This window comes from Salmo salar, chromosome ssa03, assembly GCF_905237065.1.
Source record: "Salmo salar chromosome ssa03, Ssal_v3.1, whole genome shotgun sequence".
Classification (NCBI taxonomy): Eukaryota; Metazoa; Chordata; class Actinopteri; order Salmoniformes; family Salmonidae; genus Salmo; species Salmo salar.
In genome coordinates this window covers 50,570,514-50,597,422 of record NC_059444.1, presented here as the reverse complement: position 1 = coordinate 50,597,422, position 26,909 = coordinate 50,570,514, and the positions used below count along the sequence as shown (strand labels likewise).

The window sequence follows — 26,909 nt, the reverse complement described above, 5'->3', positions numbered from 1 at the left end:
CATGCTGGATTGTAAAATCCTAGCATCCATTGCTGGATTGTACTTTGAGATTTAAGAGAAGGAGAGAGTCTCCTGTCTTAAAGGGGATGTGAGTAACTGACGTTGCTAGTGGCACAGAACTGCCTCTGTCCGTCTTTGATCTCGGGGCTGAACTTCTGCAGCAGGGCTTTCTGCACTCTCCAGATGGGTGGTGGCTCGCGGCCGGTCTGCAGGGCCATCTTGAGAGACAAAGAGAGTATGTACAGCGCCTTCAGAAAGTATTCAATACCCCTTGACTTACTCCACATTTTGTTATGTTACAGACTGAATTCAAAATAGCTTAAATAGATTATTCTTCGCACCCATCTACACACAATACCCCATAATGACAAAGTGAAAACATGATTTTAGAAATGTTTGCAAATGTATTGAAAGTGAAATACAGAAAAATCTAATTTACACCCGAGTCAATACACTGTTGGACTCACCTCTGGCAGCGATTACAGCTGTGAGTTTTTCTGGGTAAGTCTCTAAGAGCTTTGCACACCTGGATTATACAAAATCTGCTGATTATTCTTTAAAAAATTCTTCAAGCTCTGTCAAGTTGGTGGTTGATCATTGCTAGACAGACATTTTTAAGTCTTGCCATAGATTTAAGCCGATTTAAGTTAAAAAAAAAACTGTCACTAGGCCACTCAGGTAAGCAGCTCTAGTGTAGATTTGGCCTTGTGTTTTAGGATATTCTCCTGCTGAAAGGTGAATTTGTCTCCCAGTGTCTGTTGGAAAGCAGACTGAACCAAGTTTTCCTCTAAGATTTTGCCTGTGCTTAGCTCTATTCCATTTATTTCTATCCCCCCAAAAACTCCCCAGTCCTTGCCAATGACAAGCATACCTATAACATAATGCAGTCACCACTATGCTTGAAAATATGAAGAGCGGTACTCAGTGATGTGCAGTGTTTGCCCCAAACATAATGCTTTGTATTCAGGATATTAACTTAATTTCTTTGCCACATTATTTGCAGTTTTACTTTAGTGCCTTACTGCAAACAGGATGCATGTTTTGGAATATTTGTATTCTGTACAGGCTTCCTTCTTTTCACTCTGTCAATTAGGTTAGTATTGTGGAGTTACTAGAATGTTGTTGATCCATCCTCAGTTCTCTTATCACAGTCATTAATAAACTCTGCAACTCTTTTAAAGTCACCATTGGCCTCATTGTGAAATCTCTGAGTGGTTTCCTTCCTGGGGGGGATCATTTAGCTATTTGATTTGGAATTTTAAGACCCCTTTAGGTATCCAAAATAGTATATTTTTTATTATTTGATAAAATATTGAATATGGCCTTTACTACTATAGCCTATAGAAATGGGAAAAAAAGGGAGTCAAAAAATAAATCATAAAGAATAAGGTTTTGAAGTGTCTGTCCTATATCTAGGAGATATAAGAAAGCTCAGGAAATATTTCCGTTTTTTTTTATACACATATATAACCCCTTATGTTTGTTGCCACAAAACTACCTCCATACGAGTAGGGGACGTAGAGCAAAACGGATATTCGTTTGTAGTTTGTATTAGTTTGTAGCATCCGAACCCAAACGGTTCGGATACTACAGTCAGAAGTTGGCACATCAGCGTTACTGACATCAGACGAGTCCCGTGACACTTGTGGGGGTCGTAGAGCCGTTAAGACGCTACAGACGTTTTCGTGAGAAGACCGATTTTCGGGATGTCTCATGGTCTGACAAACACTGCTGTAGCTCGGCCATCAGACGGGTGCGTCTCTTAAGGGTTAATAACCTCACCATGCTCAAAGGGATATTCAATGTTTTTTTACCCATCTACCAATAGGTACACTTCTTTGCAAAGCATTGGAAAACCTCCCTGGTCTTTGTGATTGAATCTGTGTTTGAAATGTACTGCTCGACTGAGGGACCTTACCGATAATTGCATGTGGGGGGTACAGAGATGAGGTAGTCCTTCAAAATCATATTAAAACACTATTATTGCACACAGAGGGAGTCCATGCAACTCATGATGTGACTGGTTAAGCATATTTGTAGTCCTGAACTTATTTAGGCTTGCCATAACAAAGTGGTTAAATACTTATTGACTCAAGACATTTCAGCTTTTCATTCATTTGTAAAAAATTCTACAAACATGATGGCCAGTGACCCAAAATCAATTTTAAATTCAGGCTGTAACTAGAGGTCGACCGATTATTTTCAGCGCCGATACCAATACTGATTATTGGAGGGCCAAAAAAATGCCGCTACCGATTAATCGCCCGATTGTTTTTATTGATTTGTAATAATGACAATTACAACAATACTGAATGAACACTTATTTTAACTTAATATAATACATCAATAAAATCAATTTAGCCTCAAATAAATAATGAAACATGTTCAATTTGGTTTAAATAATGCAAAAACAAAGTGTTGGAGAAGAAAGTAAAAGTGCAATATGTGCCATGTAAGAAAGCTAACGTTTAAGTTCCTTGCTCAGAACATGAGAACATATGAAAGCTGGTGGTTCCTTTTAACATGAGTCTTCAATATTCCCAGGTAAGAAGTTTTAGGTTGTAGTTATTATAGGAATTATAGGACTATTTCTCTCTATACGATTTGTATTTCATATACCTTTGACTATTGGATGTTCTAATAGGCACTTTAGTATTGCCAGTGTAACAGTATAGCTTCCGTCCCTCTCCTCGCTCCTACCTGGGCTCGAACCAGGAACACATCGACAACAGCCACCCTCGAAGCAGCGTTACCCATGCAGAGCAAGTGACGTTTGAAAGGCTATTAGCGCGCACCCCGCTAACCATTTCACATGGGTTACACCAGCCTAATTTCGGGAGTTGATAGGCTTGAAGTCATAAACAGCGCAATGCTTGAAGCATTGCGAAGAGCTGCTGGCAAAACGCACGAAAGTGCTGTTTGAATGAATGCTTACGAGCCTGCTGGTGCCTACCATCGCTCTGTCAGACTGCTCTATCAAATCATAGACTTAATTATAGCATAATAACACACAGAAATACGAGCCTTTGGTCATTAATATGGTCGAATCTGGAAACTATCACGTTTATTCTTTCAGTGAAATACGAAACCGTTCCGTATTTTATCTAACGGGTGGCATCCATAAGTCTAAATATTCCTGTTACATTGCACATCCTTCAATGTTATGTCATAATTATGTAAAATTCTGGCAAATTAGTTCGCAATGAGCCAGTCGGCCCAAACTGTTGCATATACTCCGACTCTGCGTGCAATGAACGCAAGAGAAGTGACACAATATGCAGGTTTAAAAATATATACTTGTGTATTGATTTTAAGAAAGGCATTGATGTTTATGGTCTATGGTTAAGCGATTATATGCAACGCAGGACAGGCTAGATAAACTAGTAATATCATCAACCATGTGTAGTTAACTAGTTATTATGATTGATTGATTGTTTTTTATAAGATAAGTTTAATGCTAGCTAGCAACTTACCTTGGCTTCTTACTGCATTCGCGTAACAGGCAGGCTCCTCGTGGAGTGCAATGTAAAGCAGGTGGTTAGAGCTTTGGACTAGTTAACCGTAAGGTTGCAAGATTGAATCTCCGAGCTGACAAGGTAAAAATCTGTCGTTCTGCCCCTGAACAAGGCAGTTAACCCACCGTTCCTAGGCCGTCATTGAAAATAAGAATGTGTTCTTAACTGACTTGCCTAGTTAAGTAAAGGTGTAAAAAATAAAATTAAAATAAAAAATTAGGCCAAATCGGTGTCCAGAAATACCGATTTCCGACTGTTATGAAAACTTGAAATCGGCGCTAATTAATCGGCCATTCCGATTAATCGGTCGGCCTCAAGCTGTAACACAACAAAATGTGGAAAAAGTCAAGGGATGTGAATACTTTCTGAAGGCACTGTAAGTGTGTGAGAAGACAAGACATACCACCTCCCACAGTAAATGCCAGAAGCCCTCACCTTGAGCGTGCCAATGTCCTCAGTCCGCACCACAAACTCATCCCTCTCCCGGAAGATGCCCTCGCCACCACTCTCGCTATCCTCCTCCTCGCTCTCTCCAGCGATGGCCGCATTGTCCTGCTTTTTGGCCAGGTGCAGAGAAGTGATCTTGGGGGCTGGCGCATCCTCAGGGGTGGGGGGTGAGGGTGGGGAAGATGAGGGTGAGGAGGAAGGCTGGGCCAACTCTGGAGCATCCGAAAGGGGAGGGGAGGAGGAGGGAGGGGGGGGGTAGTGGAGGGGGGGCATTGCAGGGGAAGGGGAGGGTGGAGAGGGCAGGGCCGGGGGAGAGGAGCTGGGGGGAGGAGAGGCCGAGGGGTTTTGGGTTTGTTGGGGGGACGGCTCCTGCTGCTCCTCTTCATCATCCTCGTGCTGGAAGGGCAGAGGGGTGGGTGGGGAGAGGGGTGGGGGAGGTAGGGGGGATGGGGAGGAAGAAGTGAGAGGGGACGGGGAGAGGGATGGGGGCGAGGGGGGTACGGGGGCGAGGGGAGGCCCAGATGGAGAATCTGGGGGGGGGGGTTCAGAGTATATTACATCTTTGGAAATGAACAACTGCTTGTCAGACCATTCCAGAATATCTGAGATTGTAGGCTACTCACCTTCCACTTTAGGAGCATCCAGCATCTCAAACTCAGGCTCAGGCTCTCTCTCCTCCTCCTCTTCCCTCTCCTCTACCTCTTCCTCCACACCCCTGTGCTCTACATTCAGGTCTTCCTTTACCCTCTCTTCTTTCTCCATCTCCTCCTCTTTCTCCATCTCCTTTTGTCGTTCGTCCTCTCCGTCCATCCCTTTCAGTCCTTCCTGTTCTGGGGGCGGTGTATTTGGCTGTGCGTTGGCCTGTGTGTTGTGTAGTTGCATTTGTGTCTCTACGTCATCGTCCTGCTCCTCCAGATCGGCTACGTCCTCCTGCGTTTGGGCCACTGGCGGCGGCGTTGGTGGCAGCGATGGGCTCTGGGGCGGAGATGGGCTGGGTGGGAGCTGGGCCACGGCTGCAGCCAGCGAATGGGGTGTGTCGTAAAGGGCAGATATAGCCGAGGAGATGCTCTTCTGCAGGTCCTGGTTCTTACTGACAGAGTCCTCCTCCTCGTCGGAGGAGAAGGATGGCAGCGTCTCCAGGTTCCTCTTCAGCTCGTCGTCCAGACGCTTACAGGGGCTCAGCCCGTCCTCGCCCTCGCTACTGTCCCCAAACGGAGGGGGTGGAGGAGGGGGCGGTGGAGGGGGAGGCGGAGACAGGATCCTACCCTTCAGGGAGGAAGAGTCTGTGGTTTCAGCTCCTTCCACTGGCCCTCCAAGGTCTTGTGGTCCACCAGGTCCAGATTCAGGCTGCTTCTTCCCCGTCTTGAGGAAGTCCAGGAAGGAGGCCATGAAATTAGACTTCAGCTCCGGGGGCTTGTCCTCCGTCTAAGAGGGGGGAAGAGAGGAGATAAGGAGAGGAGAATAGAGAGGGGAGAGGAAAGGTGAGGTGCAGATAAGACCGGGGAGGAAAGAAATAAGAAAATTAATAGAAATAATGAGAAAAGGGTGTGAATGGGAAAAGTGAAAAAAAGGGTATATAGGAGAGTGATTTGTATATATTATAATAAAGCTTGGACAGAAACCAACGGTAAAATCTCCCTAAATGCTATATAACTGTATTTTTCCATGCTTTGTGTTGGGGTGTACCTTTAGAAACCTTTCTCTTCCTCTGAATAGAGGTAGTTCACCTTACCAACAGCAGGGGGGGTCTGAGGGTGGTAAGAAAATATAATTGGGTAACCATGGCAACAGCTACCCTGGCAACAGCCTTCTCTCTCCTCTCTCCCTTTCTCTCTGTTTTATTGTCAGTCAGAGAGGCTGGCTGTCAATCACCTCAGACTCACGTCTCCGCTCCGCCCTCTATAGGCTGCCGATATGCGCACACACACACAGCATTACACAGCCTCACAAACACAGCGCTATGTTGATACACACACACACAGAGTCACATACACACAGCCTCACATACACACAGCTCTAATGCATCTTCAAAGCTCAGCCAAATGGCGAGGTCATCTGTTTTGGCTGTCCTGACATTTTTTTTTTTATCACTTTGGGACATTTTTCAGATGTAACACACTGCGTCATTTCAACGTGGATAATTGGCTAATATTTGGTTGAGACGTTGATCAATGAGATTACAACCTCTATTCAACCACTCAAAAAAAGCCTAAAGTTAGTTGAATTTCCAATGTGTTATCACTATGCTTTCAACCATCTAAAAGCACAACCAAATTCCAAAATAAAAAAGAATGTCTGTTTTTGGTTTAGTTGTCACCCAAATACCTATCATCGCGCTTTCAACCATATAAAATGCACCGCAAAGTTCAAATGGGAATACAAAGTCAGATATTTGGTTTATTTATACAGTTGTGATATCACTGTGCTTCCTCTAATAGCAGAACCAAATGGCCTAGACTGCAGTTGAGATTACATTAAAAGTACATGGTGCAAGTGCTCAATGCCGTTTGAGATTCTGCTGAGATTATCACAGCAATCTCCACAGACCTGCAATGACCTATGCATGCCATTTTAAACATGCACACTTTATATGATTACATAAGAAGAAATGTATAGTTACAGTAACCTCAACATTTGGCCATGGATGGAATGATAGCAACGGTGACTATTTCGTTTTTAAGTGGAGATCTCTCAACAATCACTCACAATAGCACATTGTTAATAGTCAGTGACAAATATAATAGCTGGGCTTTGTTAAAACTTTGGATGGGAGGGTAGCTGTAGCTAGATCAATTCTCCAGTAGGAGGTGCTGCCCAGCCTATTGTTTTGTTTCTTCTGACAGTGGATATATAACGGTGAAAATCTGACATTGTTTTAAAGTTACAAATTCAACATAAGGTTTGTCTATGTTGAAATGTGGTTCCCATGATGACATAATCCTGTGGTTGATAACCTCAAAACAATAGTTGTGAACTTTTTTCGAAATCCAATGTATTTTCCACGTAGATTCCACGTCACAATACGTTGACAAATTACGCTGAAACAACGTTGATTCAACCAGCTTGTACCCAGTGGGATATTTTCAAAACTCTAAGTGCAAAACTAAACTGATAACACTTGTATCTTATGTTCAGAACGTTTGATTGTTCATTCATTGGTGTTTCACAGTTTCATTAGTCTCACAGTTTCATTATCCTTACACAGTACATATGTTTTGGTTCTGTACTCCAGCACTTTGGATTTGAAATGATACAATGACTAGGAGGTTAAAGTGCAGACTGTCAAGCTTAAATTTGAGGGTATTTTGTTTCATTTCTATTTTGTGCCCAATAGAAATAAATGGTAAAGAATGTATTCTGTCATTTTGGAGTCACTTTTATTGTAAATAAGAATATAATATGTTTCTAAACACTTCTACATTATATTTGTGCGTCTAACTTTCTCACTTATCATTACTCACAATTCATTCAACACTATCCGTAATAATAGCAGCATCCATATTAATGTAGAATTGTTTAGAAACATATTCTATTCTTACTTGTATTTACAACAAAAAGTGACTCCAAAATGACACAATGCATTATTTACCATTCATTTCTATTGGGCACAATATAATCTGAAACAACAAAAAACAAACAGCAAATGCATCCAAGAAGTTTCTAGAGTCCCAAGCTTGATGTAATCATTGTGTGCTTGGACTATGGGACCAAATGCTAATCTTTTGACTACTTTAATACACATAAGTGAATCTGTCCCAATACTTTTAGTCCCCTAAAGGGTACACAAAGTGCTGTAAACTCTAAATGGTTCACCCGATATGGATGAATACCCTCAAATTAAAGCTGATTGTCTGCACTTCAGTCTCATATTCATTGTATCATTTCAAATCCAAAGTGCTGGAGTACAGAGTCAAAATAACAAAAAAAGTGTGTAACTGTCCAAATAGCTTTGTTGCTCACTGTATATTGTTATATACAACCCAGGTATTTCAGCAGTGCATTGTACACTATACTATAATTCCAAATGGTAGCACAGAGTGACTCTTTCAACTTTGTCCTTGTCACGTCCTGACCAGTATAAGGGTTATTTGTTATTGTAGTTTGGTCAGGACGTGGCAGAGATATTTTGTTTATGTGGTTCGGGGTGGTGATTTATTTAGTAGGGTGTTGGTTTAGTTAGTTCTGGGTTTTTGGGGTTATGTTCTAGGTTTGTATTTCTATGTGGTCTCTAGTCTTTTGTATTTATATGTCTAGTTTATTGGGGTTGGACTCTCAATTGGAGGCAGGTGTTTTCTAGTTGCCTCTGATTGAGAGTCCTATATATGGGTATGTGTTTGGTTAAGTGTTTGTGGGAGATTGTTTCTTGTTTTGCCTGTGTGAGCCTGACAAGACTGTTTTGTTGTTCGTGAGTTCTTCGTTTTGTTATTTTGGTGTTCTCTTTATTTAAAAATAAATACAAGATGAGCATCCACATTCCCTGCTGCGTTTTGGTCCTCTATCCCCGACGACAACCGTTACAGTCCTATTGAAGCACACTGGCTGATGGAATATGATGATGTAGTATTTACAGCCACATCCATATATATGATTTGGTTTTACCTTCCAACATAAATTTATGTCAATTTGATACATTTATGGAGGGGACAATATAGAAATGTAGTGCTCAGAAGTTATCAAACTATATACGTTACAGTAAGCAATCTTTTGGTTCACTTCGATTAAGTGATTGTTGTATTGTTAAAAAAAATGACAAGAAAATCATTACCTAAAGGCAAGTGAATATTGCATTTTGAAAACCAGATGTCCAAATTGAAAGACTGATTTGGTGCAGTGAACAAGTGACTTTGTGAAGGTCTTTGTTGTACTCAGTCAATCAAAAATGCTTAGGAGTTGTGAAAATGACCCACATACTTGTGAAAATTGCACCAAAATGTTTAAAATAAAACTAACACACACCAATGTGTTCTCTTTTGTCTTTCCCCGACTTGAAATATCACTTGTGGAGCCTTATGCCCCTCTATCTTATTCGCCCCACTAACCACAAACTCTAACTACACACATAAGCTCTCCTCTGGATGTTCGTGTTCCAGTCAACGTTAGCCCACCGCTGTTTTGACTGAGGTAGAGCCTACCCTGCAGCCTTCTTGCCTGGTGAGTTACCCAGCGCTGAAGGGATCTCTGAGTTATATGACTTGTGAAATATGAGTAATGAATTATAGATGATACTGTGATTTATTAGGAGGTGTAGGTAGGGACGGATTGAGGCTTCTCACCGTGTTGGAGAGCTTCTGCATGGCAGCCCAAGCCTCTGGGGTCAGCTGCTCATCCATGTCCCTTTCCCACGTCATCTGTGGCGGCCACAAAGCAAAGACATTAATCATATGTTCAAAAAATGAAACCCATATTCAATTAAAAGCAGTGTCCGGCCCCCTTGTTTCAATGGGGTAACATTTACATTTCTTGCATATCGGCACTGCTGTGTGCTACAAGAGAGGTTTAATTAATGATTCAATTGATGAATTGACTAATTGACTTTGCATTGTTGTCTAGTTGAGGTTATATTCCATGTTCTATAGAGTGACGTGAGGAAACCGGTCGCCACCGTTTTGGCTGTTCAACCCGCTTCAATCAATATGGACATCTGAACACACTTGAATAAGACAAAACAACAGTCTTTGTTGCACCCCTGTGAAAATGTTCTCTCTCATCAATTAAACTTACTGCATTATGTTAAAAAGGCATTACAGTCAATTGATACCAGTATATTTTTGTAATTACAACCGCTTTACAATGAGTAGAAGGCAAGTGATGAGAGTTAGGGAGGGATTGAATTAGATGGGGGATTTCGCTCCTCACCCCCCTACCCCTGCAAATCGCACAGAAATCTACACTGTTCATTTCATTGGCCACTTTCCTGTGTCCACACTCTCCCTGTTGCTGAGGCAACAGCCGCCATTTTACTTTTACCATGACCAACCAGCAGACATCAACAGATGGAATCCAGAACATCAAACTCACACAAAAAGACTCCATCTTATCGATCTCTAGCCCAACATAAGAAATACATTCAAAAGCCCCCCCCCCCATACCATACATGGCTGGCAGCTGTTACATTAACGCTCAGACTACAATTACATATTGATAGAGGATGAGGTGACTAAGTGCTTTGAGCACCTGGAAAAGGGCAGTGTACGATCTTAATGACTTCCTATGAGATTCCGACCATTATTATACAAATAACGAATATAAATATACAGTGCCTTCAGAAAGTATTCATACCCCTTGACATTTTGTTGTGTTACAGTCTGAATTTAAAATTGATTCAATTGAGACGTTGTCACTGGCTTACAAACAATAGCCCATAATGTCAAAGTGGAATTGTGTTTTTAGAAATGTTTACAAATTAATAGTCAATAAGTATTTAAACTCTTTGTTATGTCAAGCCTAAATACTGCAAGTTCAGGACTACAAATGTGCTCTAAAAGTCACATAATAAGTTGCATGTACTCACTCTGTGAAATAATAGTGTTTAACATGATTTGGAATGACTACCTCATCTCTGTACCCCACACATACAATTATCTGTAAGGTCCCTCAGTCGAGCAGGGAATTTCAAACACAGATTCAACCACAAAGACCAGGGTTTTCCAATGCCTCGCAAAGAAGGGCACCTATTGGTTGATGGGTCAAAATAAAATAAAAAGAAAGCAGACATTGAATATCCCTTTAAGCATAGTGAAGTTATTAATTACAATTTGGATGGTGTATCAATACACCCAGTCACTAAAAAGATACAGGCATCCTTCCTAACTCAGTTGCCAGAGAGGAAGGAAACCGCTCAGGGATTTCACCATGAGGCCAATGGTGACTTTAAAACAGTTACAGAGTTTAATGGCTGTGATAGGATATAACTGAGGATGGATCAACAACATTGTAGTTACTCCACAATACTAACCTAAATGACAGAGTGAAAAACAGGAAGCATGTACATAATAAAAATATTCAAAACATGCATCCTGTTTGCAATAAGGCATTAAAGTAAAACTGCAAAAATGTGGCAAAGAAATTAACTTTATGTCCTGAATACAAAGCCTTATGTTTGGGGAAAATCCAGCACATCACTGAGTACCACTCTTCATATTTTCAAGCATAGTTTTGGCTGCATTAGGTTATAGGTATGCTTGTCATCGGCAAGGACTAGAGATTTCTTGGGGATAAAAATAAATGGAATGGAGCTAAATACAGGCAAAATCTTAGAGGATAACATGGTTCAGTCTGCTTTACAACAGACACTGGGAGACAAATGAACCTCTCAGCAGGAGAATAACCTAAAACACAAGGCCAAATCTACACTGGAGCTGCTTACCAAGAAGACACAATGTTCCTGAGTGGCCGAGTTACAGTTTCGACTTAAATCGGCTTGAAAATATGGCAATTCTTGAAAATGGCTGTCTTTCCCAGAAAGACCCACAGCTGTAATCGTTGCCAAAGGTGATTCTAACATATATTGACTCATGGGTATGAATAACTAATATAAATGAGATATTTCTGTATTTCATTTTCAATACATTTGCTAACATTTCTAAAAACATGTTTTCACTTTGTCATTATGGGATATTGTGTGTAGATGGATGAGATTTAAAAAAATATTTAATCCATTCTGAATTCAGGCTGTAACAACAAAATGTAGAATAAGGGGCATGAATATTTTCTGAAGGCACTGTAAATATTTAATACTATATATGATGAATTGAAATATATAAAGTCAGATGTTGATTAAAAACATACTCATTATCACATCTGGCAGATGTCCAAGTTCTTTTTGGGCCTAATTGTTCATAACAGAAATATTTCAGTTTTCTTTGCAAAATGTTTGTCAGTTTTAATTTCCCCTCAGAAAGAGAGACAAGTGATCCCTCCCTCCCAAGCTGGTGTGTATAATGTGACAGGAAAGAGGAGAAAACTCTCAGGTGTGGTCACACACCACAGAGCGTCAATCCCCAAAAACACACTTCAAATACCTTTGTCGTTCTCAGAGACGAATCCCAAATTCACCACTTTGAAGTGAGAAGCTCTGCCGAACATGAATAATTTAAAAAGATATCAGCTACACCCACTAATGAGAAGGAATCTCTTTCGAAACCTCAGATACTGTAGCTACAGTGCATAACAACAAATCAACAGTGAAGTACTGACCAGGGAGTTCAGTAGAAAAATAAACATCATTGCTGATAAAATATATATATATTTTTTAAATCTTAGTTATTTTTTTTGTCAAGGCAATGCATCACTACTGATTCTCTGAAATTATCCCTTAGTGTCCTATAGAGAGAGGCCTACCTATCACCCTTGCCCAAGGATGTACATGTAGTGGTAAGTAAGTTTGGATAAAGCTGAACACTGGTCAAAATGACAGATGGTGAGTGACGTAAACGTTAACGCAAACAATAACGTAATAGGTACGATTTACCGAATAAAAAACAGCAGGTAGAATCCAAAAAAGACAAAGGCAGATGCACTCACCTCCTGGGCTTGAGCTTTCTGCTTCATCTTCTCCTGGCACCTGGTGATGTTCAAGTCCATCCCAGCGGTGGTTCCTGGACTCAGGCCCAGGGAAGGGGCCGAGCCCACTGACCCGTCAGAGAGAACCGGGTCGGTGCTGGACAGGGAGTCTGTCCTTAGCAAGGAGTCCGAGGGAGACATAGAGGGGATAGGCAGCTTGATCTGAGAGATGTAAAGAGGGGATGGAGGAGAGTGATGGGTGTAGGGAAAAGGGGGAAGGAGAGAAGGAGGAATGAGGGTATTAGGGGAATGGTGAGGGAAAAAGAAAGGGATAGTTGAAGTGAGGGGTATAGGGATAGAGGAAGAGGAAGAGAAAACGCAGAGAAAGAGTTAGTGGGGTAAGAGAGGAAATAACACAACTGATTATTTAGTGCCTTCAGAAAGGATTCACACCCCTTGACTTTTTAAAATGTTGTTGTGTTACAGGCTTAACTTAAAATTGATTAAATTGAGATGTTGTGTCACTGGCCTACACACAATACCCCATAAAGTCCAAGTGGAATGATGTTTTTAGACATATTTACATATTAATAAAAAATTAAAAGCTGAAATGTCTTGAGTCAATAAATATTCAACCCATTTGTTAAGGCAAGCCTAAATTACTTCAGGAGTAAAAATGTGCTTAACAAGTCACATAATAAGTTGCATGGGCACAACACATCACTGAGTACCACTCTTCATATTTACAAGCATGGTGGTGGCTGCATCATGTTATGGGTATGTTTGTCATCGACAAGCACTTGGAGTTTTTTGAGGGATAAAAATAAACAGAATAGAGCTAAGCACAGAGGAAAACCTGGTTCGGTCTGCTTTCCAACAGACATTGGGAGACAAATTCACCTTTTAGCAGGACAATAACCTAAAACACAAGGCCAAATATTTCCTGGAGTTACTTACCAAAAAGACATTGAATGTTCCTGAGTGGCCTTGTTAAAGTTGACTTAAATCGACTTGAAAATCTATGGCAAGACTTGGAAATGGCTGTCTAGAAATGATCAACAACCAATTTGACAGAGCTTGAAGAATTTTAAAAATAATATTGTGCAAATATTGTACATTCCAGGTGTGCAAAGCTCTTTGAGATTTTCCCCAAAAGACTCACAGTTGTAATCCTTGCCAAATGTGATTCTAACATTTATTGACTCAGCGGTGTGAATAGTTATGTAAATTAGATGTGTCTGTATTTCATTTTCAATACATTTGCTAAGATTTCTAAAAACATGTTTTTACTTTGTCATTATGGGGTATTGTGTGTAGAATTCAGGCTGTAACACACAAAATATGGAATAAGTCAAGGGGTATGAATACTTTCTGAAGGCACTGTAAGCTTTACGGAGTCCATACAACTCGCTATCTAAACATGATATCACTCTGCTCATGTCTCCCTTACCTTGATAGGCTTGAAAGGTTTATGGTGCTGTGGATGCTGTTGATGAAGGTGTTGTAGGTGCTGCTGCTGTTGCTGCTGTTGAGGTTGTATATTTTGCTGCTGCTGGAGGTGATGGTGCTGCTGTTGTTGAAAGTGCTGTTGTTGGTGGAACTGCTGCTGTTGTTGTTGTTGCTGATATTGGAGGTCGGGTACTTTGTTCATTTCTCGGTGCATCTCTATCATCCCTTCCTCCTTCCTGCCACGCCCCCTACCCCGCCCACGACCCCTGCGGGTCTCCCCACCTACATTTCCCATCAGCCCCCTACAGTAGGGCGGCTCCGGGAGCGGGCGGATGCGAGGGCGCCCTCTGGGCCGAGGCGGCCCTTCACGTTTGGGTTTGGTTGGTTTCCTGCCCCTCTTCTTGGGCCCGTCGTGGGGTAGGAGCTGGGGAGGGGGGCCAAGGGAGGGGTAGCCGGACGGGTGGCAGAAGTCCAGGTCGCCCATCAGAGGGCTGAGGGAGCCCACCCCCGAGGCCCCTCCTCCTCCAGCCTTCCTGCAGCTGGACACCAGGTCGGGGAGGAGGTCAGGAAGCCGCCGGCTGTTCAGGCGGATGTCAGCGGGAACATCAGCCTTGTCCTCGTCATCCTCGAACTCATACTCCTGGGCGTAGTTCTTCTTGGCCTGCGGCTGCGGGTCGCGGCGCTGCTTCAGCAGGTGGAAGGAGCTGGTCTTCAGCAGCTTCTTGGGTCGGGAGGAGCAGAAGATGGGCGACGTCAGTCCGGCCAGACCGGAACCTCCAGCCACACCCGTACCCCCAATCATCTTGTTGGCGGAGCCGTCCCCAGGAACTCCCCCTGGAACCCCCAAGCCAAGACCTGGGGTCTGGGACTGGATGAGGCCAAGCTGCTCTGTGTTCACAGTGGAGGGGAGCTCATGGGTTTTCAGGGAGTCCAGGTCCAGATGCATGGTGCTGTTTTCTGTTTCCGTGAGGCTGTGGCAGTACCCATACCCCTGGTCGCCATGGTGACCCATCATGTCATAGCCACCTCCTCCATCACTGGTCTTGACGTCCTCCATGCTGTCTGGTCCCTGTCCACGTGCCTCAGACATACCTTCCTGCACCCCTTGGCCTGCCCCGGGACCCCCGGCGCAGCTCGACTTGGAGTAGTCGTCAGAGCAGAACATATCCTCCATGCCGGGGAAGAAGGAGCGATCCTCATCCTGTAAGAGGGAGTCTGGGAAACAGATGGAGGTCAGAGGCACAAACCTTTGCTGCTGCTGCTGGCCTTGGCTCTGGCCCGCTTTCCCACGGGACTCACAGTGTCAAACTGGTGCTCTTTGAGCTGGTCCAATTGGGATTGGCAGAGCTGGGGCTCCTGGTCCCTCTGATGGGGCGGAGGCTGTTGCTGCTGGGTCCCTGCGTTAGTTGCCAGGTGGTGGGAGTGGGGGTGGGCATGGGTGTGCGGGAGGGGGGTGGTGCGGGTGGGTCTGCTGTTGGTGATGGACGTGGGGGTGGTGTGGGTTGAGGTGGTGCAGGTGGGAGGGCGTGGTTATTCCCAGGTCTGGCTCGGAGAGGAAGTCGTGAAGCTTGGAGGCAGTTTGTTGGGAGTGGTGATGAGACGGCAGCCTGTGCTGCTGTTGTTGCCTGTGTCCGTCACCACTGCCCCCATCTCCTCCCCCCACCCCACTTCTCTCCACGGCCCCTCCACTGTCTCTGCTGTTGGCACGAGACAGGGTGCGCTCCAGCATGTCCAGTGGAGAAACCGAGTTCTGGCTGGCCTGGCCGTAGTGGGCCTCCATAGCCTGGGACTGGAGTTGGAGCTGCAGCTGGGATTGAGACTGGGGCTGGGGATCCACCCCCGCTTGTCCCCCAGGCTCTGCCTCTCCACCTGCCCCCATCATGGCCTGCTGACTCATGGAGTGCTGCTGCTGCTGAGAAGCAGCTTGCTGGGTGTCCATCTTGTTGCGGGTAGTGTGGGACAGAACAGACTGGAGCATGTGGGCAGTAGGAGGCTGCTGGGGCTGGTTTGGAGGGGAGTCCATGAGGGAAAGGGAGGGCTGGGACTGTCGGGGCTGCTGCTGCAGTTCGGGTGTCTTCCGCAGGTATGGCAGCTCGGACGAGTCGGGAGGCTTTTTGAGCTCCATGTGAGGGTGGCCATGGGAGTGGGGGTGGGCGTGTCGGGAGTGCTGGGTGTGTTGGGGATGTGAGGGGGCCTGCGAGGGATGGTGGGGGTGCTGGGTGTGAGGGTGTTGGGAGTAAGGGTCGCTCCTGCCGTAGTGCACCACTGAGCCGAGGGAGTCGTGTTGCTGCGGATAGGGGACGTGAGGGTTGGGGTGGGAGAGGGAGTCTGCCCCCCCTCTTCCTCCGCCGGCTCCTGCTCCAGACAGCCCTCGTTCATTCTTTGCCTGCTGCTGCTGTTTCTTCAGAGACATCTCCAGCTGGCTCTCCAGGCCACCTCCGCTGACGTTACCTGTAGTACCGGGGATTGTGCTGTTGGTGGCACTGTTGGTGCGGATGACACTCTGCAGGTGGTAGCGCTCCTCAGAGGCCTTACTCAGGTCGTAGGCCAGACCTTTGCCCCCATCCCTGGCCTGAGGGATGGACTGGGGGCGGCTGCTGCTGCTGGGGGTGGTGCTGGGACGGGTGGGGCGCAGGGCTCTGGGCATGCAGCAAGTGCTGGATCAGGAAGTCATCGTCATCGTCATCCTCCTCGTCTTGAGAGCGCTCCACTCCCAGCATGTCGGTGTCTGGCTTGGGCTTGGGGGGTGTGGGGTGGTAAGACTGAGGCTGGGGGCCTCGGGTGTCGGGGTAGCCCTGCGGAGAGGACAGGAAGGCAGGGGAGAGGACGGAGGAAAGGTATTTGTTCCCCCCGGCTCCCCCGGGGGACTGGGCAGGGCGGGCGGGAGCAGGAGAGTGCAGCCCAGGTCGAATGATGCCAGAGTTGCTGGAGGGAGAGGGGCTGGAGTCAGGGAGGTGGTATGAGCTGCCTCCTCCAGCTCCACTGCTACCACCTGATCCTGCACCCCCACCTCCTGATCCACCTCCACCAGCCCCGGACCCTGCCCCGCTGCCGGCTGACCCTCCACCCCCCCCCAGACCCCAGGAGGGCAGGGGAGTGCCTTGGGCCGCCGTACCCCAACGAGGGACTGCCTGCTCCCCCGAGGGAGGTAGGCAGCGAGCTGTATCCTGAGTCCGTCCCGTAGACCACCTCGGCAGAGAAGGAGCGGCCTCCTGGCCCTAGTCCTCCATACCCTTTCCCAGAACTCCCAGGGCCAGAGGTCAGGTCCTGGGCCTGGGGGGAGCTGAAGCCCCCATAGGGCTGGTGAGAGGGGAGGTGTGAGGGAGGGGGCTGACTGGGAGAGTAGGACTGCTGCTGGGGAGGTGTCTGTCCAGGGAGGCCTGCGGTGGGCTTGACGGGGGCCACAGGGGACCCGTATGCTGACAGGCAGGGTTTAGGAGGAGGCTGCTGGGCCGGGGCGGAGGAGACTGGAGGGGGAGGTGGGGGAGGGGGCGCAGACTGAGTTGGGGGCTGCTGTCTGGATGGGGCTGACGAGGAGCTGGAGGAAGGGTTAGGGTTGGAGTTTGAGGAGGACGAGGAAGCTGAGGGCGGGGTGTGGGGGGTTCGGGACGACGAGGAGCCCGAGGAGGAGTAGCCGCTACTGGAGCTGGAGTTCTTAGCCCCCTTCCCTAGACCTCCACCTGATCCTGACGAGGAGGCGGCTGAGGAGGTGTACGGGGTCTGGATGATGGGGCGGTACACTTGGTCTGACCGGGGGGAGGGTTTGGGGTCTGCTGAAGGGCTCTGCTCTCCCAGCGGACTGCAGGACACCCCTCCATGCCGGTGGTGGGAGATCTGCTGGTACCCCGATGCCCCACAGCTGAGGTAGTGCTGCAGGGGGTGGGGGGCTGAGGAGGAGAGCTGGGACTGAGCCGGAGAAGAGCGCTGGTAGTGCTTGATCACACTGTCCTGCCGGGGGATGGCCCTTTCCTGGGGTGGCTGGGGCGGTGGGGGGGCGGGTGCCGATGAGAACACAGAGGCGTTGTACAACTGGGAGGACTGGTCCTGGAGCTGGGAGGACAGCAGGTTAAACTGGGGAGGGGGTAGGTGGCGGCCGGAGGAGGAGGAGGAGGAGGTTTGCGGCGGGCCTGTGGGGTCCTGCGACCCTCGGTAGGTGGCGCCCTGTGAGGAGAGTAAGCGGTCGAATCCCAGGCTGGACTGCGAGGGCGTCTTGATGTGCAGCAGGGGGTCATGGGGGGACAGGAGGCCGTTGGACGTGGGGCTGAAGGTGGGGGAGTCCTGGAGGGAGAGCGAGGCGCCAGGAAAGGACCGGCCAGAGAAGGAGGCTGGGTGCTGGTAGGCCGAGATGGAGGAGGAGGGGAAGGAGCCAGACCCGATGAAGAGCTCTGGCTGAGTGTGCATCGCTACGGGAAATGGAGATGGAGAGAAAGACAAGTAACAGATATTATTATAAATGTGCTGCTGTCCTTCATAACACTTAGAAAATGATGAACACCACTCAGTTGTACTTGAGCATGACTCAAGACTGGCTCCTGCACTCACCAGTCTGCCAGGAGGGTGTTCGAAACTGGGAGAGGAGGGAGGAGGCTGAGGGGGGAGGCTGCCGACCCTGGGACTCCAGTGCTGAAATCAGGTTCATGACAGATGGGTCTGGACCAGAGGGACTGGCATGGTGTAGCCCAGTATCAAACAGCCCAGATAAGCCTAGAGGACATAGACACAAAAGCATTTACTCAACCACACACATTTTTCTGTTTATAGTGACTCATCTAAACAACAGTCTAGTGTAAACAAAAACACTTTGATAGAGAGAAAAATGTACATGCTCTCTGACTGTGTGTATAGGACAGGACAATATTGTACTGTAATAACAGGTAATCTAACATTCTATATGACAACCTTTTGGCATCATGCAGAGACCTCAATTTCACATTTCAATCAAGGTTCATATTAGCCCGGCCCCTTACCTAGACTCCGCCCAGCCCCCCATGCCCCGCCCTGTCCAGAGCTGCCAGGATGGTGATTGGTTGCGTAGCCCTGCAGAGGGTGGGGGGTGCCATAAGCCTGGCGATGGAGCAGCTCTGAGTTCGGATGGGAGGACCTAGAACTCCCATACACCAGGCTGAGGAAAGAAGGGAGGAAGGGGTGAGAAATCATGAATTAATGAAAAGTTGGATTATTCTTCTATATCGGGGTTATCTAAATCGAGATCTGCAGTACAGCTGTTTTTTCCCAACCAAAACAACTGTAAACATCCAACAAAATAGTAGTAGTGTGAGGGAAATCAGCAAATGCAAGGCTCTCTGCACAGATAAAATCCTGTTCTAACCACAAAGCCTAAACAACAACAATGCATTCTAGTCCGGTTGACAGTGTCTCCCAGGCTTTGGTGATGGATGACCTTTCTAATCTACCTATACTCTCTTGTAGAGTTGTTTACTTAGGCATACCATACTGTATAAGGTCAATATCGCCCTTTCCAGCCCACACCATAAAATATGAGCCAGTCTTACACTTTACACAGGGTAACCTAACACTCAAAATAAGGTATTGTTCATCAATATCAGCCGCTAAATAGAACTGGGAGCAACATTCACATGAAAGTCTGAATGAAAAGAAAGGTTTTGAACAATCACTCCCACTTCCAATCACTTACTTGCACAGAGGGGGAAAACAACACCCAAACAGAGACGGTGTCCCAAATGGCCTGGTCAAAAGTAGGGCACTATGTAGGAATAGGGTGACATTTGGGATGCAGCAGGGTACCTTTTAGGATGCAGTCAGTCTCAGAGAACAGAAAATCTCCATAGAGTCAAGAAATCAAAGGTTGGGCATTTTCATGAAGTCACCACACTACAGTGCAGTGTAGTCTCTACATTTAAATTCTATTACTTCCTTCATTCATTAATGTGGAATACACTCAAAACTATTATGCATAAAGATATTTATTATTAACTGTTTACTTATGAAGTCCTGTGGTTGTATTTTTGAACTGCCTGATAAACATAGCCTTTTATCAATTAGATGTGCTCACCTCCTGCGTCCTCTCTCATCGGTCCTCTCTCGCCTCCTTTTGAAAAAGGCCAAAAGTAATTGAGGAGAGGCGGCGAGGAGATGGAAAGTGGACGAAAATGGCTCGTATGAAATGAGACTCTCCTTCTCCAATCGCACGTCAACAGGCAAATTAAGTTTACAGGGTGGAATCCGGAATCCCAAATTAAATGTATAAACTGATCAAAACGATTAAGCTAGTGCACAACCTTTTATCAATAAAAGGATAAGTATCATATTATTTTTAAATGTTTGCATGCTTTTTCTTAAAGGGGGTTTGGCAGATTTCAAAACTCTTCCATGAAGGACTCAGGTAGGATACACTTGTGCTTCCTCGCCAAAAGGAGGACATCAAGGAAGGGAGGACTGGATTCTGTTTGCCTGCGACCGAATTTACACACTCTTCGACCACTCATCGGTTTCCGGGCCACGGAGGAGAGAGGACGGAGGAGAGAGGACAGTCTTTTGCTCCAACGAGAAAACCGGAATATCACCCTTCGGTTCTCTTCAGTGTAATGTGATGTTGATTGGCCACCACTCTGTCACCATTCAACCAATCATGTGACTGTGACTAGCCACCTTAGCTGATTGGAATTGCTGTTCCCCAGTCATGCATAGAAAGCTAGCAGCAGAGGCGAGCGGTTATGACTGGACAACAAAGTGATGAGGCGAGACCCATAGTGGTTTCATTGATAAAAGTGTGGTGACTGTCTGAGTGTGTCAGTCGCTGACTCCTCCTCCTCCTCTGCAGCCGTGCTAAGTTTAGCCACGGCTCGGTTAGCATACGCCACTATCTGACTCAGGAATCAGGGGTAATTTTCTCTGAATATGACACGTCACTGTGTTCAGTATTCTTGAGTTTGGCACATCCATATATTCTACTGAAATCTTACTAATATGTTAATTAACAATATAAATATTTATGGCTAAATGCTAAAATAACAAACTGAATCCTAATCCCTAAATGTCGATTTCTATGTTTAAGAAATTGGTTCCATTGAAATGAATGGTTCTGGAACTAGACACTTTAAACTAGAACCAGACGCGGTCAGGTTCAGTACTTCCACTTTCCCAGAATATATGTACATTGAGAATTCAATGGGCTAAGAAAATGAATCAATAGTATGTATTTAGTTGAGAGCTAATCTCTTGTACTGCTCAGATGCAATTTTCAAATGAGTGCACAACCTCTCCACCTCTTCCCATCCTGTTCTCTCTACATCATCTCCTCTCCTCCTTCAACCTGTCATCTTTTCTCCTCTCCTCCCTACATCTCCTCTCCTCCAAATTCAACCATTCCTTCTTTCTTTTCTTCTCTCCTCTACATCTCTTCTCCCACCCCCTCCAACTCTGTGTCGGGCCATATAACCATGATGGAGTGAGCTGCAGTCCTCAAGATTGTGAAAGAGGGGATGAATAAAGGAGGGGGAGCTATTAATCCTTCATTAAGACTGCTTTCGCAATCAACCCCTGTTCATTTCACCGTGCCGTTCCGTCCAGGCAGGTGTATGATGATAATAGGCTCACTAGTTTAATACACTAGACATTTGTCTTCTACAGACATGCCTGGTACTAGTAAGAGCTGGTAAGAGCTTGGTATGGAGATTCTGAGCTAAACAAATGTATTCTACTGGTATTATTACTATGGTTAGTTGAGTGCAGCAGAAGGCATTTTTTGGAACTCTGCTGTATTTACAATACAATATGATTCAGACTACCAATGGGCCAGACGACCAAAATGTTGTCACGGCTACCTGCAAGCATGTACAGGTATGATACCAAAATAGATGTAACCACTATACAGTCTCATACAATCAATGAACTGATTAAATGACTCATACATATTGGAATATGTTCATTAATTGCACATTAAAATAAAAGGTTTCTATAAACATATTCACTTCAATCTAAATGGCTGAAGATAAAATATTTTGTAACTGCCATCCAATGTTGGTTAGGTTCATTACCCTAGAACAGTAGTAGAACAGTAAAGTAGTAGTAGTTTCTGTTCCTTTACCTTTTTCAATAAAGGCAGCCAGACAATCCCACATTAGGGAGCATGAGGTCATCATAAGAACACCAGGACTACATCAATCTGCCTGTGGGCTTGGAGATGCCCTTGACTCTGGGATTCAGCCATCAAAAAAGAAACTGCTGGCTAGGCTAGATCAGCTGACCCGCAAAAGAACACACACACACACACACACACACATATATATATATATATATATATATATATATATAATTAATATATATACATATATAATTTTGGGGCCTAAATACTCCTTGGTTCAAAGATAGGATACAGTAGTAGGCTACATACAACACTGTCAGTTACCAAGGTTACATGCAACAGCCTATTCTGCATAAGCAATTACTATAGCTTTGAAATTGTTTGTGCAGTGATTTAATCATTTGCATCTTTGATGAACCAATGAGTATTCAGGCCCAAAATAGAAAATATGGTAACACATTATAAGGACAATATAATAAGTGGCACTACCAGTGAATGACACTGTAATAGAGGGCACGATTAGGGCTTTATGCAATTACTCCATGCACACGATCAGTCGGAACGCAACATTTATTTGCCTGTGGGACTAATACTTGAGAATTATGTTACTTACAACCATTATGCAATGGTATTTTGCTCATATTAAATCTTATCGCCAATCTGGAATTTCACAGTATCTGCGTTTAAAAAAAAAAAAATTGTGTTTACTGCGAGCTACACTGTTGGTACATGTAACGTACGCTCTGTAGCAAGATTGATTTGGTTGTCCCGGCGACGACTGGTAATGTGCGTAGCCTTTGAAATGTAAGTAGGCCCCAATTCATTAAAACACAGAGACGAGGCATTTTAAAAGACACACAATGTGAAACATTGTAACATTTCGTTACATTAATAACGTTCCTACAATATATCATTCCCGTTTTAATTCATGCGTTAACGGAAATGAAAAGATGATTGAGATATTTTACCAGTACGCCCGTAAACTTAGCTAACGCGTTAATGTTAGCTGGCTAACGTTCGGTGGTTAGAGTTAAGCAACTGTCTCTCAATACCGCATAACATGAGTTAGCTTAGCTGGGTAGTGAGTTCTAGCAAACATCACACAAGCCATCGTTTTGGCTAATGACATTTGTTGGTGTTTATGATCGATTCTTGTACATTTTACTTTGTAGCCAAAGACCTGCAGCATTGAGTCAATGCAGAATAATTTAACTTGAACAGAACAACTAACGTTAGATAGCAAGGACAACAGTTAGCTGTAACCTTTAAGCTAGCTAACTTTACCCCAAAATGGCTATAGCTAGTAGATGTTTTTCTCGCATGAATGAAAATGCAGTTGGTGCACACAAAAAAGTAATACACCTATCGTTGCACCTGTTAATGATACGCCTATCATCTAAACTTGAGAGTGAAGTTAGGCAGTTACTGTATTACACACGGTGTACCGTTACCAATTTAGCCAAGTTTCCATCAATACAATTTCTAGGCTTAAAGCTATCTATGGGTTATTATCCCAATATAGAAAAACACTTGCACTAACATCCATGCTGCAACTGCTGCTGCTTTAATAATGGGATTTAAGGTACTCGTGGTTGCAGTGAGTTAATTAAAATACCTTACAATTCACTAGCTAGCTGTCACTAAATTGTCACTGTTGTTAGCTAAGTTATGGAAAGTGTTTACTCTAATTGTTTGAGGATAGCTGCATATCTTGATTTGAATTAGCCTACACTCATCATACAGTGTATTAGCGAGAATGCGAGACGATGAAAAAGCAACCCTGCAGCACCACCATTTCTAGCGATTTCATTTGTAGACAGTGTGCTAGCTACAGTAATCTGCCGACAGTAGCCTAGCTACAAACATTGCATTTTGCATCGTCAAATACATTTGGTTTGTATATCTAATTAGCACCAAGCGTTGCTTTGTAAACGTATTACGCAATCAATGCATTAGTAAAGACAACCCAGTATGCATTCATATAATTATGGAATATTGTGAAAAATGCAAATGTTCTTTGCAAATATCATTACATGATTTTTTTTCTTCATGTCTGATTATACACTAGCCAGCTAAAGCTAGCTGTATCCTCCCAAGTCCAACCCATCCCCCCTCTTTTCGCCCCTCTCCCCCTCTTTTTTTTCTGTCTCGGTCTACCTTCCGTATCACGTATTAACTCTCAATCGCGTTCCTTGCATTTTCAAGACCCCCCCCAATCTTGCTAATGACAATACTGATAGCCTTGCTATAGCCTACCTGGCGCTTGCAAACAATGTAATCTATATATATAATCGGAGCGATAGAGGGAGCACAGATTGCATTGCCTCTATCGGCATGGGCATTGTTACAGCAAGCTAAGCATATTTATGCATCCAATGTATGAGGGCGCACATGTACGGGTACAAATGCTTACCTTGCCTTGGCCGATCTCTCGTAACTCCATCCCGTACCAGCGCCCAAATCACCGAACCCTGTACCAGGATAATTTCTTTCCATTAAAGAAAAGACGAGAGATGAAGATGGAGAGATAGTGAGGGGGTAGGGGAGGGAGGAGATGTCTTAAATTCTCGCACGCTATCACTCCCTGTGTCCTTTTTTTACCCCCTCTGCTCAGTGTCTGTTTATTTCTCCCGATTCACTAGCAAGTCCTCAAGACTGAGACCAGCACGGAGGGGGAGAGGAATGGAGGGGAGGAGAAGGAGGAGGGGGATATGGAGGATACAGAGAGGGGAGGAGGGGGTGGATGGGGGGGGTCACACCAACCACCACCACAAAAATCCGGTTTCTTCCTTCCCTCCCCTCTTCAGCTCGCTATATATTTCAATGTCTATTGTCCTTCTAGGCACCACCAGCGATTCAGCTGATGCTAGCACGTAGCCTAAACCAGTCTGTGCACAGCAAAATATTTGGTGCCCATTTATCACTCTAGAATGAAGTACGCTCTCTTACCATCCCGTTCCCTACGTTGTTGAAGTATTGCATTTCTAAATGTATTTGGAATATATATATAAAATGTGGCGATTCTATTATAGCGACAGTGTCTATTGTTTATATTTTTGGCTTGCCAGTTCCCTCTCCAAAATACATTTACACACACCCCCTCCCTAATATTGGTAGCCTAGGCAGCCGATAGTGGGCGCTAGAACTGCACTATTGTGTAGAATTGATGTTCCCAATACACTCGTATCCACCGTGCTTGCCTGACGAATCAAACTGAATTATTTGACTGGTCTCTGTTCGCAGCATACTTCAGTCGGAGATGCCAGGGGTGATGGACGAAAAGTAATCAGCGATTGGATAATCTCTAACCGGCTCAGAAATGAGCTAGCTAGCACGCATAAGGGATTCCATTCCAAGCACAGAGAAGTTATTCTATTTGATGGAACAACATTGTTAGTTTCCCTACAAGCCTTTCATTCTAATATTCTTGAGCTTCAACAGATGCACAGCCTTTGGCAGGGAAATAAAAGTCAGTTGGGAGAGTAGTCTCCCAAATTGAAGTTGTGAGCACAAAGACATATGAATGCCACCATGGAAAAGATAGACAAACAAAAGCCAAATATAAATATGCTGCTGAAACGAACATGAAGGCAATAAGTTCAAAGACCGAGCCACTGTAATTTATACCATACACTTTTACATCATTAATTTCATTTTAATAATGTTAAAGTACCAACCAACAATGGAGTGTACCTCAATAAAATGTAAGATGGGGCTTTATGTAATGAGTACCATTTTATGTGTAATGTGTATATAAAACTGTATTCCTATCATGTAATACTGTGTATAAAATTACCATGTATGTAAAGTTTATGAATAATGTACAGTATATGAAAGAATCTGTCAAATTAAAGTACAATTAAAAAGGAAAACAAGGTTACCTTTGTCCTCCAAAGAGGGGAGTGGATGGGCCAATAAAATAAATACAAATGAAGAGTATGTACAGTGCCTTTAGAAAATATTCACACCCCTTGACTTTTTCCACATTTTGTTGTGTTACAAACTGAATTTAAAATGGTTTAAATTTAGATTGTGTCACTGGCCTACACACAATACCTCATAATGTCAAAGTGGATTATTATTATTTTATTTTTTTTACAAATTAATAAAAAATGAAAAGCTGAAATGTCGAGTCAATAAGTATTCAACCCCTTGATTATGGTAAGCCTAAATAATCTCAGGAGTAACAATGTGCCTAACAAGTCACATAATAAGTTGCATGGACTCACGCTGAATGCAATAACAGTGTTTAACATGATTTTTGAATGACTACCTCTTCTCTGTACACCACATATACAATTATCTGTAAGGTCACTCAGTCGAGCAGTGAATTTCAAACACAGATTCAACCGCAAAGACCAGGGAGGTTTTCCAAAGCCTCGCAAAGAAGGGCACCTGTTAGTAGATGGGTATAAAAAAAAGCACAACAAAATGTGGAATAAGTCAAGGGGTATTAATACTTTCTGAAGGCACCAAGTGGGGTTACACTGTAAAGAGCTTTGGGTGTCTAAAGTGCTATTTAAAGTTCAATTAATCATAATTATTATTAAATGTTTTGCCTTCTTCCATAACTTTTTTTTTTACCTTTATTTAACTAGGCAAGTCAGTTAAGAACAAATTCTTATTTTCAATGACAGCCTAGGAACAGTGGGTTAACTGCCTTGTTCAGGGGCAGAATGACAGGCAGGTAGGTACCTTGTCAGCTCGGGGATTTGAATTTGCAAACTTTTAGTTACTAGTCCAACACTCTAACCACTAGGGTACGCTGCCACCCCCAACTTGAAGACCATGCATTTGTACTGAGACAGAAATTGGTACAAAATACCAAAAAGGTGTACTGTCAAGTTAAATACATTTCTATAGTAAGTTCCTAGGTACCAAATAAAGTAAAAGGGTTGAAGTTTATCTTAAATCAGACAAAAATAAACACA

The 26,909-nt window shown here is 44.5% G+C and overlaps 1 protein-coding gene across 1 annotated transcript in view; it reads right to left on the bottom strand.

Annotated features, from left to right (window-relative positions):
• The window catches only part of prr12b (proline rich 12b), a 30,684-nt gene extending 6,000 nt beyond the window's left edge, over positions 1 to 24,684 (bottom strand). The window contains 13 exon segments of the mRNA XM_045714913.1: positions 102 to 218; positions 3,951 to 4,492; positions 4,586 to 5,387; positions 9,236 to 9,310; positions 12,486 to 12,686; positions 13,915 to 15,200; positions 15,203 to 15,362; positions 15,364 to 16,504; positions 16,506 to 16,898; positions 16,981 to 18,316; positions 18,456 to 18,617; positions 18,881 to 19,035; positions 24,392 to 24,684. Coding sequence (XP_045570869.1) covers positions 102 to 218; positions 3,951 to 4,492; positions 4,586 to 5,387; positions 9,236 to 9,310; positions 12,486 to 12,686; positions 13,915 to 15,200; positions 15,203 to 15,362; positions 15,364 to 16,504; positions 16,506 to 16,898; positions 16,981 to 18,316; positions 18,456 to 18,617; positions 18,881 to 19,035; positions 24,392 to 24,474 — 6,453 coding nt within the window. The 5' untranslated portion in view covers positions 24,475 to 24,684.
• Positions 24,685 to 26,909: the final 2,225 nt, after the last annotated feature.